Source organism: Diabrotica virgifera, chromosome 4 (assembly GCF_917563875.1).
Source record: "Diabrotica virgifera virgifera chromosome 4, PGI_DIABVI_V3a".
In the NCBI taxonomy this organism is placed as follows: domain Eukaryota; kingdom Metazoa; phylum Arthropoda; class Insecta; order Coleoptera; family Chrysomelidae; genus Diabrotica; species Diabrotica virgifera.
Window position 1 is genome coordinate 109,927,022 of NC_065446.1, and position 19,834 is coordinate 109,946,855.

Consider the following 19,834-nt stretch of genomic DNA (forward strand, 5'->3'; position numbering starts at 1 on the left):
TCAATGTATGTCAGGAAGGAAAGTTTTAAGTGAGGAAATAAGATCTTGAGGAAGTTTAATTTCTCTTCCAGTGATTATCATCGATGGAGAATAACCGGTTGCTTCATTGTCTTAACTTCTGCAGACTAATAGGAATAAAGGAATTAAAGAATTCCAATATTTTTGATTATTATCGGCAACAAACATTGAAAAGTATTGACAAATATTTATATTATGTCTTTCGATCATTCCTTTTGATTGTGAATGGAGAGACGTAGTTCGAGGTTTCTTTTTACCCAAAATGTTCATTAATTCTTGCCATAGTTCTGATTCAAAATTTCGTCCTTGATCAGAATGCAAGTCTAAAGGAACTCCATGTCATGATACGACGTGTGTTATGAATGCTTCTGCTTCTGCTACTGTAGTCGCTTCTTGATTAGGAAGGGTTACAATTTCAGGCCATTTTGAAAAATAATCCATTGCAAACATTAAGTACTTGTTTCCTCTCCGTCATCGGAAGTGGACCTGAATATCTTATGCTCTATATCTATAAGTCGCTCAAAAAGTTCTCCGGAAAGATATTGTGCCATTTTACTACGACTTCTTGTTCTAGGGCCTTTTCTACCCTTACATTTCTTACACCAATCTTCTACATCTCGGTGAAAATTTATCCAGTAAACTGTCTTGAACTCTAGCCAGTGCTCTTTTGACTCCGAAATGTCTTTCAGACAGGCTGTTATGAAGATCTTGCAGCACACTTCTAAATTGTGATTCTGGCAGTACCACTTGTTGAACTGTACGTACTCCATCGAGACTTTCCCACTTCCGATATAATAGGCCATTGGAGAGATACAAAGATTCCCACTGAGCCCAGTACGCTTTTATAGTTCCACTGTATTTAGATATTTCCTGCCAAAGAGTTCCTACTCCATTTTGAGCCAATTTCGTATAACTCTTAAGTCATTATCTTTCTTTTGACTCTTTTTAAGATTATCCAGAGAAGTCTGATCATTATCTTCTTCCCGTTCAACTGTGGTGATCCGCAGACTTACTTCTTCGGTTACATTCTCTTTTTGTTCTAGATGACATTGGCTTTGAAACTATAATTCATGTAAACCATTTATAATTCTTGTAATTGTTTATTTAACACATTGTTCTCTTTCATTAATTTCTGATATTTGTCTCACAATAAAACACTGAAAAACGTTTGTTTTTCTATACTTCCACAAAATTTATTACAACTATGTGATTACTACAGCTGTTTCGGCAAAGTGCCTTTCTCAAGTGATATATTTTACAATGTGTTTGCCTTTTTAAGTCTTTAACTGAAGAGGTTGAGGAGTGGGGAGCTGTTTGTCTCGAGTTGGTCATTCAGAATTATATCTGTATTTTTTAATTTATTAATTTCCATTGATTCTAAAAGTGATAGCTTAAGGCCTTTATTTTGAATATGTAGAATTTGAAACTCTTCATTGAAAGAATGATTATGATCTAGAAGGTGAAGTGCGTATGTAGAAGTGTCTGTTTTTCTATTGTTGAAAGCCCTTTTGTGTTCTGCTATCCGTTTGTCAAAAGTTCTGCCAGTTTGACCGATGTAAGTTTTCGGACAGTCACCACAAGTTAGTTTGTACACACCACTCTGTAGTTGCTTTCTCTTTCGGCTTTTATTGTTTTTAATATGTTTGCTTAAGTTGTTGTTAGTTCTGAAAGCTGGTGTTATTCCTTTCTTTTTTATGTATCTGGCTATTTTTGTTGTTATTTTGCCAGTATATGTGAGAGAGCAGAAGGTACTGGGTTCTTTCTGTGGTGGTGGATACACTAATTTCAAGGCTTTCTTATGGAGTTTTTGGTTTAAAATGTTGTTAACTGTTTGTTCGTTATAGCCATTGTTTACTGCTATTTGTCTAATGATATTTAGTTCTGTCTCGAAGTTATTTTTTGTCATAGGAATTTCTGTCAGTCTATGTATCATGCTATGGTAGGCTGCTAATTTGTGTTGTGTAGAATGGGATGATGAATTGTGTATAGTTGTGTCAGTATGGGTAGGTTTATGATATACGGAGAACTCATGTTTGTTGTGTAGTCTGGTAATCGTTACATCTAGAAAGTTTATGGAATTATTCTGTTCTGTTTCTATTGTGAACTCAATATTACTATGAAGTGAATTAATGTATGATAGAAATTGGTCAAGTTGTCTGTTAGTTCCTGTAAAGCAGACTAGTATGTCATCCACGTATATCCACCAATATAAGAACTGTTTAAATAAGGGGTGTTTAGAAATTGTTGTTTCAAGTTGGTTCATAAATATATCTGATAGTAATGGGCTTAGAGGATTACCCATAATAAGTCCTGCACTGTTGTTTGTGTAAATTTGATTATTGAATTCAAAATAGTCTTGATTTATGCAAATTTCAAGAAGGCTCTCACATATACCTCCTTCTCCCAGTACCTTCTGCTCTCTCACATATACTGGCAAAATAACAACAAAAATAGCCAGATACATAAAAAAGAAAGGAATAACACCAGCTTTCAGAACTAACAACAACTTAAGCAAACATATTAAAAACAATAAAAGCCGAAAGAGAAAGCAACTACAGAGTGGTGTGTACAAACTAACTTGTGGTGACTGTCCGAAAACTTACATCGGTCAAACTGGCAGAACTTTTGACAAACGGATAGCAGAACACAAAAGGGCTTTCAACAATAGAAAAACAGACACTTCTACATACGCACTTCACCTTCTAGATCATAATCATTCTTTCAATGAAGAGTTTCAAATTCTACATATTCAAAATAAAGGCCTTAAGCTATCACTTTTAGAATCAATGGAAATTAATAAATTAAAAAATACAGATATAATTCTGAATGACCAACTCGAGACAAACAGCTCCCCACTCCTCAACCTCTTCAGTTAAAGACTTAAAAAGGCAAACACATTGTAAAATATATCACTTGAGAAAGGCACTTTTCCGAAACAGCTGTAGTAATCACATAGTTGTAATAAATTTTGTGGAAGTATAGAAAAACAAACGTTTTTCAGTGTTTTATTGTTAGATAAAATGAACTTCCATCAAGTAAAGGTCGAATCCATCAATTATTCTGATATTTGTATTCTAGATTGGACTGTTTAGTTTTTGCATTATTTCGAATTACCTTACACTCCTCTTGCAATGTTGACACCTGTTCTCTTAACTTTTCTATTTCAGTTTTACTAATCGCTAGTTGCTCCTTCGCATGAGTAACTTCAGGTTACAGATTATCTTTTTCCTTTCTATGGTCAGGTTGTGTGGTGTTCATTTCGTAGAGACCTGTCTCTACTATTATTTCTAGTGGGACTTTGTGATAGGCTCCTGGATGTCAACGGAAGCGACTCTCTGACCTCATTCCCTAATTCTTCTTTCATTGACTGGAATCGGCTGCGCCTGCAATTATTCTGCAAATGTCCCATTCTTCCGCAATTAAAACATCTTCTGTTTTGATTTTGATATTTTTGTTGAAGATTTTGCAGTATGCCTAACATCTGGGATAAAATTAGTTGTTGATTATCTGTGGTAGTGACTTGCTCATTTTCTGTAATTGTGATTTCTTTTAATTTTGGGAGATATCTGGAGATACTTTTCGCCGAGTCGTACTCCTGGGCTGAGATTAGCGCTTCATCTAGCGTTTTGTGGTGTTGTAAACTGAGAGCTAGTTGCATTTCGACATCCTGTAGTCGATCTATAAATGACTGTATACCAATTTCTTGCAGAAAATCTCTAGGTGCCTGAGGATATGCCAAATGCAATAATCTCTTAATATCAGCTTCAAATTCTTGCAGGCTTTCGTTATGTTTTTGATATCAAACTTTCAGCTAACTTTGGAGAACCTGCTTTAGATGCTGCTGGCCATATCTTGTTTTTAAATCTTGTACGAGAGAGGTATAACTTGCTCTGGAAGAGACACCACTAAGGAAGCTGCCATTTCGTTCTTATTCCAGCCATTTGCTCTCGCTGCAGCTTCGAATTAAAAACGATAAGTTTCCCATAGCGTTTGGCCATCGAACGTTGGTGGTTTTAAAATTTTGCTACTTCTGATTGTGCCTGGTTCAAGAAGATGTAGAGGATGTAAAGATGAAGGATCTATTTGTTCAGATTCGACATTAGTTACTGAAACAATATGAGATAAAGAAGCTTGGGTATTAATTTCTCGTTCTAACTCAACTATTTGTCTTTCTAGACTAAATTTTAAATCGTTTTGTTATTGTTTTAAATCGTTTTGTTGCTGTTCTATTTTATTTTGATTTTGTTCTATTTTATTGTCTAAATATTTTTTTTTGTTCTAATGAGCCTATTCTAGTAGTAGTTTGACTTACCTCTAATGTAAAATTTTCATGAATTTGGGTTAACGTTTGACGTCACCAGTTATCCCACGTCAAGGGACTTTCTCTATGTAGGATAATTCTACGGAACTGTCGTAACAATATTTACTAATGCAACAGGGGCACAGAACCCGACAAGCAGAGGAGAAATCATCATCAACAAATATTTCATCCATCGTTGGATGTAAGCCTCACTTAGGTGTGTTTATTTATTTCTGTTCGTTGTTTTTTGCATCCATTCGTGGCAAGTCATTCGCTTGATCTCATCAGTCCACCTGGTTTGAGGTCTGCCTCTACTTGATATGAATGTTAAACATTCTTTGTTCCATAGCTCTCTGAGTCACTTAAAGTTTTTGGACTATCATCATTATCATCATCATCATCATCATCATCATCATCATCATCATCATCATCATCATCATCATCATCATCATCATCATCATCATCATTATCATCATCATCAACAGCTATTCCATCCATCGTCGGATTTAAGCCTCCCTTAGGTGTGTCCATTCATATCTATTTGCTGTTTTTTGCATCCATTCGTGGCCAGCCATTCGCTTAATGTCATCGAGAATTCGCTTTGTTCAACGGTTCTCTTTCATTTTATTCTTCCTATGTGTCCTGCCCAGTTCCATTGAAACATGACAATCTTCTGGATCACATCTGCTACTTTTGATCGTTTTCCTATCTCTTCATTGGACTTGCGATTACTGAGCTTAATGTTGAGCATTCTCCGTTCGATAGCTCTCTAAGCCACTTGAAGTTTGTGGACTACGCTGCTATTAAAAGCCCAAGTTTCAGTTCCGTATGTCAGAACTGGCAACACGTACTGATCGAACGTTTTTGCCTTTAAAGTATTTGGTAAGTTTGATTTAAATAATGTTTGTAATCGACCAAATGCTGCCCACGCTAAGGAACATCTTCTTTTTAAATCAGCCTTTAGGTTACGCTTTGACAGTTCTATTTTTTGTCCTAAGTATATATACGAGCCAACCTTTTCTATATTATTGTTGTCCAGAGTTATATCCCATTTATATCCAGAGATTCGTTGGTTAGATATTTAGTTTTTGCTAGATTTATTTTCAATCCTATTTCTTTTGATTTGATATATAGGTCCAATAGCATTTCCTTCAATTCTTTTCTGTCTTTTGCTATTACCGTAACATCATCGGCAAATCTCAGATGGTTTAGGTTTTCGCAGTCTATCGCCATTCCTTTATTTGCCCATTCCAAAGTTCGAAAAATATCTTCTAGAGCTAAGGTAAATAGTTTGGGTGAGATAGAATCTCCTTGTCTAACCCCTATTTGCAGTTTTATCTTTTCTGTTTTTCCTTCTGTTTTTATTTGCGATGTTGCATTATCGTATATATATATATATATATATATATATATATATATATATATATATATATATATTATATATATATATATACTTAATGATTTTTGAATATCGGTCATCAATTTTATTGTTGCTTAAGGCATTAAGGATTACCCAAATTTCTATTGAGTCAAATGCCTTCTCGTAATCTACCATAGCTATCCAGAGCGTTATGTTGTATTCTTTTGATTTTTCGATTAGTCTTCTTATTACTTGTGTATGGTCTATGGTGCTACATATAACCTTTTCTGAATCCTGCCTGTTCCCGAGGCTGATAACTATCCAGTTTAGTTTAGGTAACTAAACTGGACAGTTTTGAACTATGCTGTTGTTTGGATAGTTTTGGACTATGCTGTTGTTAAAAGCCTATTTTTCAGTTCCATATGTTCCATAGGAGGAATACTTAATACTCACCCCAAAATTCCGGCTAAAACCTACCTGAAAAATGGAAGAAAATTCATTGGACCTGCTACTCCCAAATGTTTAGGACCTTCTTCTTGGAGATTTTGAAGCCATATCCAGAGTTCGTTGTCCCTAGACCAAGAAGTTCCAAACACAATCATATTGATGACTGAGCCTAAACTATGACGTAAACTAGGAACGATGTCGATTTCGCTGTCTATATCAAGATCAATATGCTGAAAGTAAATAAAAACTAGCAATCTAACGTTCAAATTGATCATCGCTTTTAATCGAATTGAATCAAATTAGATCAAATCGTTTTTATTCAACAGATTCCTAATGAACTGTATAGTCCTTGGGCCCACATATAAAATTATTATTTATGACCACACCGTCGAAATTTTTGTACTTGTTATTTGGATGGAGTAGCACAAATTTGGAGCTTAGCGCATTATGGTGGTGGGGCGTTTGTCTGTCAAGCTGTCACGAAGTTGTCAATTTTATGCAGGAAAAAAATTTATAACCACATTGGTCATTTTATTTTAATCAATGATATTTATCATATAAACAGCGAAAACAATTTTGTCGGACATATTGGGCTATATGACGCGTCGGACACGCTAAATATGTAAAATTATGAAAATAATAAATTTATTACCACATGGCTAATTTTAACAGAATCTACCATAAAACATTTTTACAATAATGTGGTAACCTTGTCCGACAATTTTCACGGGGCATATGTACAGTCGGATGCGCCAAAAATGTCAATTTCCTGGAATTTTTTATTTAGTACCACAGATGTCATTTTTATTTTGTACTGTTTTTTACATGTGTAATGCATATTAGATCACTTGTCAGACAAGAATAATGGGTCCAAAATTTTCAAAAAATTTTCCGAAATTTTCCCTTTTGTCGGAAATTTTTTCGGAAAATTTTGAGTACAACTCTACGTCACGCCCTTTTAAATGTTGTACTTAGTGTATGTACCAATTTTCAGCTAAATCGATCCAAAAGTAACCGAGCAAAACTGTTTTAAAAATTTTTTTGACAATGCCTCCTCTTAAGGGCGTCGATAATCTAAAAGAATTAAGTTTTCTGTTCGTCTGCCCCAACATTTTTGTCAGACAATTACATTTTTTGTTTAAGAATATAATTACTTGTAACCTACTACTTTTGTCAGAAAAATGGTTGTGAAGATAAGGGATGCACGAACCCAGCATACTTAGGCAAGCGTCCACAGACCCGCATCGTACGCATCGGACGCATCGTACGCAACGGATTTTAGTTTGCCTTGTACAGAAACTTATGTAACCGCGTCCACTGATCCGCATCGTACGGATCGCATTATCGGCAATCATTGTAAGGCAAACTAAAATCCGTTGAGTACGATGCGGGTCTGTGGACGCTTGGCAGTATAGTTTACTAATAAAAATAAAAATTTTTGTCCGACTGTCGATTTGCCGAAAAATGGTTGTAAATAAAAAAATTCCAGGAAATTGATATCTTCGGTGCATCCGACTACGCATAAGCCCCGTGAAAATTGTCCGACAAGGTTACCACATTATTGTAAACATGTTTTATGGTAGATTCTGTTAAAATTAGCCATGTGGTAATAAATTTATTATTTTCTTAAATTTGACATATTTATCGTGTCCGACGCGTCATATGGCCCAATATTTTTGTCCGACCAAATTGTTTTCGCTGTTTATATGATAAAAACCATTGATTAAAATTAATTGACCAATGTGGTTATAAATATTTTTCTTGCATAAAATTGACAACTTCGTGACAGCTTGACAGACAAACGCCCCACTACCATAATGCGCCAAGCTCCAAATTTGTCAGACTCCACCCAAATAACAAGTACAAAAAGTTTCGACGGTGTGGTCATAAATAATAATTTTATATGTGGGCCCAAGGACCAATACAGAACACTCTCCGTAAATAATTATACATCCCGGCAAAAACTATTAGCTTCCGTGCCAAGAACAAAGCACGGTATTGGCGGCCAATATTTGGCGGTTGCCACTAGTTATAGCAATATGATTGATAGAGCGCATCCCTAACCCTTGCAAGACTACTAGAGCTAGAACAGCGCAAATCCCCAAATCGCCACTCGTGTGGGAGGTGAAAGCATCCAATCGTTTTTCGTGCATTGTAAAACCGCCATTTTAACTAAAACGGGATGATTCTCGGGAGTTAACCTACGGCTCCACGGGCGAGAAATTGACGCTAGCAGTAGCAGCAAAATGGCCTTAAGGTTCCGCGGAACGGAATGGGAACAGCCGAACTGAACCGACTACGCACAAGTCCTGTAGTCGGTACAGTTCGGCCATTCCCACTCCGTTCCGCGGAACCTCAAGTTCACTTCACTGCTACTGCCAGCGTCAATTTCTCGCCCGTGGAGCCGTTCGCTTTTAGCTGTATACCATATACAAAGTAGTTGTAGCTGTAGTTATAATTGGTATATTTTAATTAAAATTAAAATTTAAAAATCCAAAGGGATTACATAAATGTTCAGAACGAACCTTTTCGGACTTATCAGTCCATCTTCAGTGAACTTTGTACTTGCAGAACCAAACAGTAGTTGGATTTAAATTAATAGTTATATTATAAAATTGTAGAAATTAAACGACTTATGGCCGATGAAAGCGGATAACTTTCCGGGAAGATGAAGTCGCTACTCGAAAAGGAGGATACATGTACGTTTTGGTCTGCGTGAGTCTGCCATTTTGCATCAATCTGCCTTATTCTTTATTTTAAATCTTTTTATTATCTTTCATTCATTCCTTTCTCATATCATTCCCCTGAATTTTTTAAAATAATCTTTTTTGAAAACGATTTCCGGACTTTAAAATACAAACGTCAAACATTAGCATAAAAGTCAAATAAACAGAATTTCAAAGTAAAATTGAGGCATATTCCCAACAAAAATAGACTAACAAAAAACAACTATTACCTTAACGAAGTCTAACGCATGTAGTAGAATGAGAGTCTCCATTTTCTTTCGCTGAGTACCTCCAACTTTGGTACCTCCAAATTGTCTCAGAGTGTTGAAGGTAAATCTGCGATGCTCTTTCCATAGATCTCCTTCCGAACATATCAATCCTGTAATAAATGAGTCTTGATAATTATAATTTAGTAAATTTGTACTCTACGAGCTCCCTAGTGGGAAAGTTTTGGGGTAGTTTTGATTTCTGTCATTATATATGTATTTTGGGCTACTGAATCCGAATATGAGGTTTGTGGACAAAATTTCTTGACGGAACATTGAAAAAATCGCGAAAAAAGCGAAAAATTTCTGTTTTTTTCCGCTTTTTTGCTCAAATCTCGAAAACTATTAACTTTTAGTAAATGGTCTGTTAACAGAAATTAAAGTAGGTACTTAAAATTCTCTACAAATATCACTACTTATTTTTTTTTCCAGACGAACCGTTCGGTCTTAAGTGCAAGTTGAAAATTGCCAATTTTTAACGGTCTCGGCAAAACCCACTTTTTACATTCCAAAACTTAATTTTTTATTATAATGCTGCCATTTGATAAATTTTTCTTAGTTTTCTGTACAAATAATAAATGTTAGTTCATAATGCGAATATGGTATATCTCTTGTCACAGCTTCCATGAATCCATTTCATCCTAAAATGCCGAGAATGTCTCTGCTTTTCTCTTAGAGCCACAGAAGATCAGGCACAGATGAAGTCACAATTTCAGTTGGTGTGAACATTCCCTTCGGATCTGTTATCTTGATTTCTGATAAACCTTGAGGTTTTGTCCTTTCAAAATGTATTAGTTGAACAATACCCTGACTTCCATAAACCTCAGGCGCGGGTTTAGTTTTTAACCAAGGAATGCATTGGCTAGGAGCTACTGCATGTTTTGGTGCAATACAAGAAATGCCACCAATGACGTGAAAAGTGTGGTATCCGTCGATTGTATGTACGTTAAAATCAGTGTTATCGTACACGTGTTATGTAAAGCACAGCTGGTCAATTTTCTGCGGATCGCCTGCGATTGCTGACACTTCCAGCAAGCAACGCGCTTGCTCAAAGTCTTGTAGCGACAGTAAGGCCCAAATAATTCCTCTCACCATTCCTTGCAGGGTTGGCAGTCTACAAAAAGTACGGCTCAAGAAAATAGGTTGATGTAGTTTTCTCTTTGGGACTTTGTTCATCCTATACAGAAGCTGTTCGCCTGCAAGTGTCAGCATTCGCAGGCGATCCGCAGAAAATTGACATGCCATGCTTTACACAGCAGGTGTAGGATAATGCTGATTTTAACGTACATACAATCGACGGATACCACACTTTTCACGTCATAGGTGGCATTTCTTGTATTGCACCAAAACATGCAGTAGCTCCTAACCGATCCATTCCTCGGTTAAAAATGAAACCCGCGCCTGAGGTTTATGGAAGTCAGGGAGCTGTTCAACTAATTCATTTTAAAAGGACCAAAACCTCAAGGTTTATCAGAAATCAAGATAACAGATCCGAAGGAAATGTTCACACCAACCGAAATTGTGACTCCATCTGTGCCTGATCTTCTCTAGCTCTAAGGGAAAAGCAGAGATATTTCCGGCCTTTTAGGATGGAATGGATTCATAAGCAAGCAAGCATAGTGATTTAACCCAGCCTGAGAGACTTGCCCACTCCTAGAGAATGACATTCGGGTGATACAATTCATTGGGGCGAGGAGGATTAACTCCCGTAAGCCAGAATCACTCCACCCCGCTTCAATGCTCCAGACCATCCACTTACCCCCCGATAGCACTCTGATGCACTATATGGGCTCTCAATCAGCAAAGTGCTTATCGTTCGTTAATTCTCGTCCCGGACGTCGAAGAGTAAGGTCACTGCTAGCACACCCCACTCTTACCGACGAACAGCGAGAAGCCTGAGAGCACCAAGTGCTGAAGAAGCGGCGCACGGTTAGCCCTAAGCTATTAGTTTGGAACCAGAGTGAAAAACCAACGACGCTTGGCCGTGTAAACCAAAAAGGTAGACGGATTGCGGGGTTTCAGAGGAATACTCTGGCCCTGGGCTCGAGCGAGTTCGCTCGCCCCGAACTCTACCTAGTGTTCACACACGGTTACAAGAACAAATGCGAGTAAGGGGGCCAAACTAACTGCGAAAAAGGCTTTCAACGAAGGACCCACCAGCAGCAGGGTAAACTGCACCCATCAGGTAGTATAGTCACTGTCTAACGCCGGAAAAGCACGGAGGGGTGGACAAGCCACCTTTATCCCTGGGGTTTACCCCCCAGAACACCTTGAGGCTGAGGTGCCCTCCGATCGCTAGACTTGCATCCTCCCCCATTTGTCATGCCTTCATCTGTAAGTTCAGTCAGCTCCACCCGGTCGCTTCGTCCTCGGACGACGACCTCGACAAGCGTTGCCACCACCACCACCACCACTACAGCCACCACTACTGCCAACCAGTTCTCTTCCTTACAACAGGAAGGCACTGTACCCCCATCCAGAGGTTACAACCGGCTCACGGCGGAGCTAGACCTCGAGACGCTTAGCGCGGAGATGGAAATCGTCCGCAACAAGTATCGCGAGGCCTACCTTCGCATCGAGCAGGACGACGCCTCCAACCCCCTTCTGCAGCGATATGCTAACGATTTTCCGCCTCTAAGAACACCAGCACAGGCTGGTCCTCAGCGTCAGAGCGCTCGGAATATACATGGTGCCATACCAAAAGTCCCAACCCAAACGTCAAAACAAGCACCCAAACTTTCGCAACAACAACCATCTCAACAGCAACCCTCTTCTCAACAACAAGCAACCATCAGCACTGCAAGCAATCCTGAACCCAACGATTTCGTCTTCCAAAGAAGACAAATAAGACAAATGTCTTACGCCAATGCCGCAGCCAATCCACGCCCCAAAACCCAAGCCAGAAACCAAAACGTCATTAACGCCATAAACGATCCCACACTGTCCGAGTATCTCATCAAAGATCTCCCAAAAGATCTTTGTAACAAACGTACCTTCTTTCGGCAAATAAATGCCACCACTCTTTTGTCCAACAAAATTCATTCTTGCAAAGTTCTCTCACATGGAATCGCACATCTTCGACTTTTCAATCCTATAAATGCAGGAGATATCGAGAAAGCTATCCACTCAGCAACTGGCCAAACCATGGTTACGGTCCATAGCCGTAGCAGAAATGCTAACACTTCCGCTAAAGAACCCACCTACCTCCTCTGCATTACTGGAATCGACGTAGATTACTCCGAGCAGGAGGTCACCGACTTGCTCACAGAACAGCAATTCCCGGTCGAAAGACTGTGGAGAGTCAAAGCTTATAAAACAGGCAAGGACTCTAAAGTGATCAAGGTGGTGACCAAATCCTTGGAGAGATTCACGTCAGCACTGAGCCGAGGCATAACTCTAGATGGCGAAATCTACAATGCCGAACTTCCTCATGGCTCCGACCCTACAATCCCCACTCCAAAATATTGCAGCAAATGCTGCATAAACGGACACTCCATCGACGAATGCCCTCAAAAAGCATTCGTCTGCCCCCACTGCGGCGGCAACCACAAGTCCAGCGCCTGCACCAAACAGCAGGAACCCAAATGCCCGAATTGCGGTGGTGACCACCCCGCATACTCCAACAAGTGTCCACAAAGACACACTATCCCCTCCGCCCAACACGAAATACAGCCACTTACGATCGAAAGATCATTTCCCCCTTTCGAACTCCCTACAGAAACAAAGAACATCTTGTCTATTCAGACTGCTCTGTTGCTCAACTTGTTGCCCGAACTTCGCGAGCATATCGCTGAAATCACGGCTAATCTGATTAGCCAAGTCTACGACCACTCGACAGTGGTCCACGGGTACGGGAGCAATGTCACGGTGACATTCCGCCCCAACCACTAAACACCCTCCCTTTATGGATTTCACCCTAGGCACAGTCAACTGTCAGGGTCTCTCCAAAAAGAGACCCCTCATCAAGAATATCCTGTCGAAGCATAACATCCAGATCCTCGCACTCACAGATACTCTGTCGAAAAACGATCCACACTTCGCAGGATATTCGATCATCCATCGAAGCCGTTGTCAGGTTTCACGTGGGAATGGTATTCTCGTGAAACACGGAATACCGCACAACACACACACATTCCCACAAAATTTTCGTCCACCTGATGTGGACTTCCTGGCAATTGACGTGCACATCCCCAATAACGAAACCCTCACGATAGTCTCTTACTACAAACACCCGGATCAACCACTCAACAGGCAATTGCTAGAGTACTTTTCGAGGCTCGGCAAGGCTGTGTTGATGGGTGATCTAAATTGTAGACACACACAGTTTGGTGATCACCGTCAAAACCCAGAAGGCATCCGCCTCACGGATTATCTACTAGACCTTCCTATTTCAAGAATCACCAACACTGAATTCACGTTTATGAACGCCAATGGGGCCTCTATTGTCGACCACATCCTAGTTACTAGTAACATTCTGGATCGGTTCGGGGATAGATGCCACATAGGCGATTCGATAACGTCAGACCACTTACCTCTTCTTGTCGACACCGACATTCTCATTCCAAAACAACCAAACCCTACAAGATCTATAAGAGACTATCGTCACGCTAACTGGACCGAATTCCAAAACTTCATCACACAAAATCTCCCTATGTTAGGCGAACTCGATACTAACGATAGTATCGACACCAGTGCAACCGACATCGAGAACCTCATCACTGAGGCGATCACGCACGCAATTCCACTCAAACAAATAACCTATACATCACCGGCACTTCCACAATACATCATTGCCAAAATTCAACAAAAACGACGTCTTCTACGTCAATACAAGGCCAACAGAAACCCACTAATCAAAACAGAGTACAACCGGATCTGTGCCAGGATAAAGAGGGAGATATCTGTCCTAACGGCTCGCCGGTGGGAAGATGCTACCTCAAAACTGGACTACAGAGACGGAGGTAAATTCTGGCAAAAATTCAAAGTCCTAACAAAACAAAAATTATCTCAACCATCTCACCTGTTGGTCAACAATCACATAGTCAATTCCCCAGAAGGGAAAGCCGAAGCATTCAGAAATTCGCTTCAAAACAATTTTCAAACGCCAGATAACCCGAACTTTGATCGCATATTTAAATTCAACACAGAATACATAGTAAATGTTACTCTCAACCACTACATTCCAGTCTATGATCCTATCATGGACCCCCTCACCGACAGGGAAACGGAGAGCTTTTGCCAAATCGGCAAAAACAGCGCTCCCGGACCTGATGGCATCAACCGAAGGTGCCTCAAAAAACTTCCAGAGAGTATCATTCCTCTTCTAACTAAAATATTCAATGCATGTCTCAAAAACAGCCACTTTCCTACTCCTTGGAAAGTGGCAAACACCATCATGCTTTTGAAAAAAGGCAAACCCCCAACCGACGTGGAATCCTATAGACCAATCTCATTAATCAATACTCTGGGTAAAGTTCTTGAGCTAATCCTAAAAGAGAGGCTCAATAACTTTCTCGAAAATCACAATATCATTCCAAAATTCCAATATGGATTCCAGTCAGGTAAATCTACTAAACATGCATTAATAGATTTCACTACCAAAGTTACTCAAACCATCAACGATGGTTCATTCGCCATAGCCACATTTCTGGATGTGCAGAAGGCTTTCGACAAGGTCTGGCACGACGGGCTTGTTCGGAAACTTCTGGACATCGGGCTACCATTGCAATTTACCAAAATTGTACACTCCTACCTCCACAACCGTACTGTCAGAGTTAAAATAGGCGATCAAAAGTCCACCCCCTTCACTCCACAAGCTGGAGTTCCCCAGGGTTCAGTCCTAGCGCCGCTGTTGTACATCATCTACAACAGCGACATCACTAACCAAAATATCCCAGGTACTCGGCTGTTTCTCTATGCAGACGACACGACTTTGCTCTCAACTACCTCTCGATACAACCCAAGACTCCTCTTCAGAAGAGCCCAGGCTCTGTTGGACGGCGTCGGCGAATGGTGTTGTAAGTGGAGAGTCACGCTGAACGCGAACAAAACAACAACAATTGTGTTTCGCGCCCCTTCTGTGTCACATAGAATCATTCGCAATGAAGACGACCAATATCCTCTGAGTCTGTTGGGAGAAAGGCTTGTTATTAGCCCGACTGCAAACTACTTGGGAGTACTGTTTACCAGGACTCTCAACTGGGACGCAGATCTAAAGGCAACTTTAGATAGGGTAAGGAACAGGGCCAGACTTCTCAACGCTCTCTCTGGAAAAATTGGCAAAACACACAAGAAGACTCTCATTCACACTTACAAGACCTTTATTCGACCCGTCATGGAGTACAAGTCATGTATCTACTCTCTTTGCTCAAGACAAAAACAAGAGAGGTTGTTGAGGACAGAGCGTAGAGTCTTGCGTAGATGTAACTATGAGCACTGGCGATATCCCTCAAACGAAATCCATAACATCTCGAACACCCCCAAAATCACCGAGAGAATAAACTCTCTGAACAGGAACTTCACAATCAAAGTAATCAACGGCCCCCCTTCCGACACCCAAGAATCTCTCAAATGTTCCTGTTCATCTTCCGGCCACGTACTCCACCGAAAGCCCAAACGCAAAAAGATTCATGTACCGTCCGCTCTAATGCAAACATGCATTGACGAACTCCCGGTGGAGTACGAAAACATCCTTGAGGCTACCCCGTTAGCCTACCGTACCCACCTCTAACATTTCCTCTTCCCTACCCCGAACAGGGAGAAGTTGGTTTTTTGCGGTTTCCCAACTTCATTGCACAATTATACCTGTTCGTCCCAAGAAAATAGCCGCAACTATTTTCTCCACTCGAACGCTCACTGTCCACGCTGCGCTCAAAGCCACCTCCTGACCGCCGACGAGGGACGCAGGTTCGCCTGTCGTTGTACAATGGTTTCTAGGGAGACTGGTCGAGAGCAAAGCACGGACAGTACACGTAAATGTCTATGGAACCAACAACAACCCATCAAACTTTCTTCTCTGTTGACTTCTTAGCCTTCTGGACACCACCGTCCGGCATAACCAAGGATCCAAGAACACCAGGACACGGCGCTTGCCCCAGTGTGTTTTTCGGACTGTTTGCTTTTGCTGCCAACACTAAACATTCACCACAAACCCTGAAGAGGACAAAATCCTAAACGGGGAAGCACATTGAACGCATTTCTTCTGATCATTATCCAGACAAGCAAATCAAACAATGTAGTAGTAGAAAGTGCTTATCATATGGGAGTCTTGGGTACACGGAATCCCATATGAAATCCTACCCCGATCAATGCAGGCCAGGGTGAGAAGCTCTATTCCCGCTATCTCTAGTGACTTATCTTCGATCTGTTTTGCTTGCTCGGGCGCCGAGTCCCCGCTCTGGGCTATGTCCAGTTCGGTGACTCGGCGCTCGAGGATGTGGATGGAATAGATTTATGGAAGCTGTGACAAGAGACATACCATATGAACTAACATTTATTATTTGTGCAGAAAACTAGGAGAAATTTATCAAATGACAGCATTCTAATAAAAAATAAAGTTTTGGAATGTAAAAAGTGGGTTTTGCTGAGACCGTTAAAAATTGGCAATTTTCAATTTGCACTTAAGACCGAACGGTTCGTCTGAAAAAAAAGTAAATACTGATATTTGTAGAAAATTTTAAGTACTTTAATTTCTGTTAACAGACCATTTAATGAAAGTTAATAGTTTTCGAGATTTAAGCAAAAAACTGAGAAAAAGCAGAAATTTTACGATTTTTTCAATGTTCCGTCACGAAATTTTGTCCGCAAACCTCATATTCGGATTCAGCAGCCCAAAATACATATACAATGGAAGAAATCAGAAATACCCCAAAATTTCCTAGTCAAAACACAATTTTATTGAATTATTATTGATTACTATTACAATACATAAAGTATGGAGTGTGATTTATAACTATTGGGGCATAGACTAGGGTTAGGTTCTTTACTGAGGAAAAAAATTTTACTAATGTATGTCCTAACAGTTAGGGCATAAAATTCATTTAATTTTAACAAAAACAGAATAATATTAAAGAGCCTTTGGAAACAAACGTTGTTTACTTTGTTTACTGCCAGTTGAAATTTATTTGTTTTAAAGTTTTCGCTTTAAGATGTCATACACATTAGAAATAAGAAAAATGATCTATAAATTGGTTGGGCGGGAACCCAAAGCTGAAATATGTTGAATATTCCTGAATGAAAGCATTTCGCGGATCCACTTACAGAACAATAGGGGAGTGCGAGCAGGGAATACCATGACTGAATATCCCAAAACGAAGAAGGCAACGTACACGTTTAGTGCACGAGGTCAGAGAGAAGTGGTGAGAAGAGCAAACAACCCGGTGAAGCGCAGATGAAATCCTTGTTTGGTGTGGAATTTCGATCATGGGTGTATCCGGAACTTTTATGGGAAGAGTGAGGGATGGAGCTTTGAATAGTCAGAGTCAGAGCTATATTAATAACTATCTTTGTGACCCCACGAATGGGAGCCATTTGTGTAGCTGGCCTAGACACGTTAAATTAAATAAACAAAAAAATATATTCAAACAGTGTAGTTATTTAGCAATCCTAAACAGGTGAAAAATTTATGTAGGTCATGGGCATGATGTTCTTGATGATACTTTTTGGGATGCCCCGGTAAGCTACGGTCTTCAGAGATTAAAGGAGTGGGTTTTTAAAATAGCAATTATTATTAAAAGATATTATTGGGCGCCAATAATAAATCAAAATAAAATTACTGCAATGTGCTTATCCAAAATTAAAGAAAGTTACTTGAGATGTCGTTCCATCTGATGTAGGTTGGTACTTACCATTGCGGTCGTAAATTGTCTGTACCCCTCTCCAACAATAAGGATAAGAGATGTAGTGTGCAAAAGAAAAAATACTGATAAAAGTTATAACATAATTTACATATGTTACAATATAACATTTATTTAAAAAAAATTAAGAAAGTAAAAATGAATTAAATGAATCAGTAAAATTAAGTCCTTCGCGAGATGATTGTTCAAAAGAAAGAATTAACAGTTTATTACGAGTATCTGGTGACCTGGGACTGCATTGATGCCTAGAGCTAACGTGGATCTGATATAGCTCAGCTGGAACTATTGTTACCAAATAATTTTCACTTGACACTTTACATTTCTTCGATCTAGAGTACTATTTCACAAACTTTTATGATATGAGAATAAAATTCCAAAGTTTTTGTTTTATTTTTACAAAAAGGTAACTGCTAATTATTGATTGTTATTGGAACATTCCAACATTGCAACGATGTAAACACTGTTCACTTGAACATAGCAAAATTTTGTTAAAAAAAAATGAGTTTTTTATTTTATTATAAAGTTGGGATACTCGCTCCGCGAACTTGTAATAATTTCTTCTTAAGAACAACATAGCGAAATTTTTCCTTCTAATACACGGAACTAGACACAACATACTATCGTGGTATTCACTGTAACCAACATTTGTTTTCTCATTAAGAAAACAGACTAAAAATATTGGAGTTCACTTCATCTGGTAACTCAACTTGTCTTACAGACAATAAACCAAAACTGTCTCGCGGACTAGACCAAATCTGTCTGCGACTCTACACTGTCGTAGCTAGATCTTGACTCCTCTCTCCTACTAATTTAAGACCAGATTCCTGGTCTCAAACACAGAAATTACCTCCCATTATCCAATTAAAATAAACCAAAAATTTCTTCTGCCAATAAAATAGCCAGGGTATGTTCCTAAGAACATCCCACTAAAAGTTGTAGACCAATAAGAAAATACTCAATATCCGTAAGCAGTTTTTTTTCTGTTCTCACCAAAATGCTAACTCAGCTCTATCGACTAATCTCAACTCAAAGACACTTGATCTTACCGCTACTATGGAATGTATTTGTGTAAATATTCTGGCTCTAGTAAACAGAATTCAGTTTAAAAAAACATTAAATTGTTTTGATAATCGTCGAAGATAAATAAATTCTGTACTTGATACTTGAACGGGCAACCAAAAATACATCGTACTGTGGAAAAAATAATTATGCAATACCATATGTCTAATTTAATCGTCACTACAGGATCGGGCCTGATAGATTTATACGACGATATAGTTATTTTCCTAACAAGTGCAGAAAGCCATTCTTTTCCGCACGCGACTGCAGCTTGCCGAACGACGCGAAGCGGGAGTTCGGCAAGCAGTCGAGTGCGGAAAAGAGACTTTCTGCAAGAGTTAGGAACAATATTTTTTCTAAGAGTCTTTAAAAAATTACCAAATATTAATCAATTAATTTAATTAATATGAAAATTCCACACCTGTAATTTTGAACCAATCAAAATACGTTATTTTGACAGATCACCATGGCAACGGAGGTATTTTATCGGAAATTTTTTGCTCGTGGGGTACCCAACAGCGAATTATAGTGGAAATTTTTTGACGTTTACAATAACAGAACATTTTTGACAGACTGGTTTTTATTTGTTTACATAATTTAGTTTTGATTCATTTTCTATCACTTGTAGTTACTCAAAACTTATGTAAAATTGAAGAATATACTATTTTATATCTTGAAATGGTATTCCCATGCAACTACAATGAGTAGAAATTACGAATTTGAAAGCCTAAATAATTGCTGACAAAGCTATGGCGCGCTATTAATCTGTTCATGCAGCTTTGGATTTTCAAATGCAAATTTGG

At 39.1% G+C, this 19,834-nt stretch overlaps 1 protein-coding gene across 3 annotated transcripts in view; it reads right to left on the bottom strand.

The window, feature by feature from the left end:
- LOC114335897 (cytochrome P450 306a1) overlaps nt 1-19,834 on the bottom strand; it is a 517,964-nt gene that overhangs the window by 16,202 nt on the left and 481,928 nt on the right. For all 3 annotated transcript variants that reach the window (XM_050649568.1, XM_050649569.1, XM_050649570.1), the window contains 2 exons: nt 9,082-9,230; nt 6,156-6,355 (listed from right to left, as the gene is read on the bottom strand). In XM_050649568.1, coding sequence (XP_050505525.1) covers nt 6,156-6,355; nt 9,082-9,230 — 349 coding nt within the window. The remainder of the gene's footprint in view (nt 1-6,155; nt 6,356-9,081; nt 9,231-19,834) is intronic.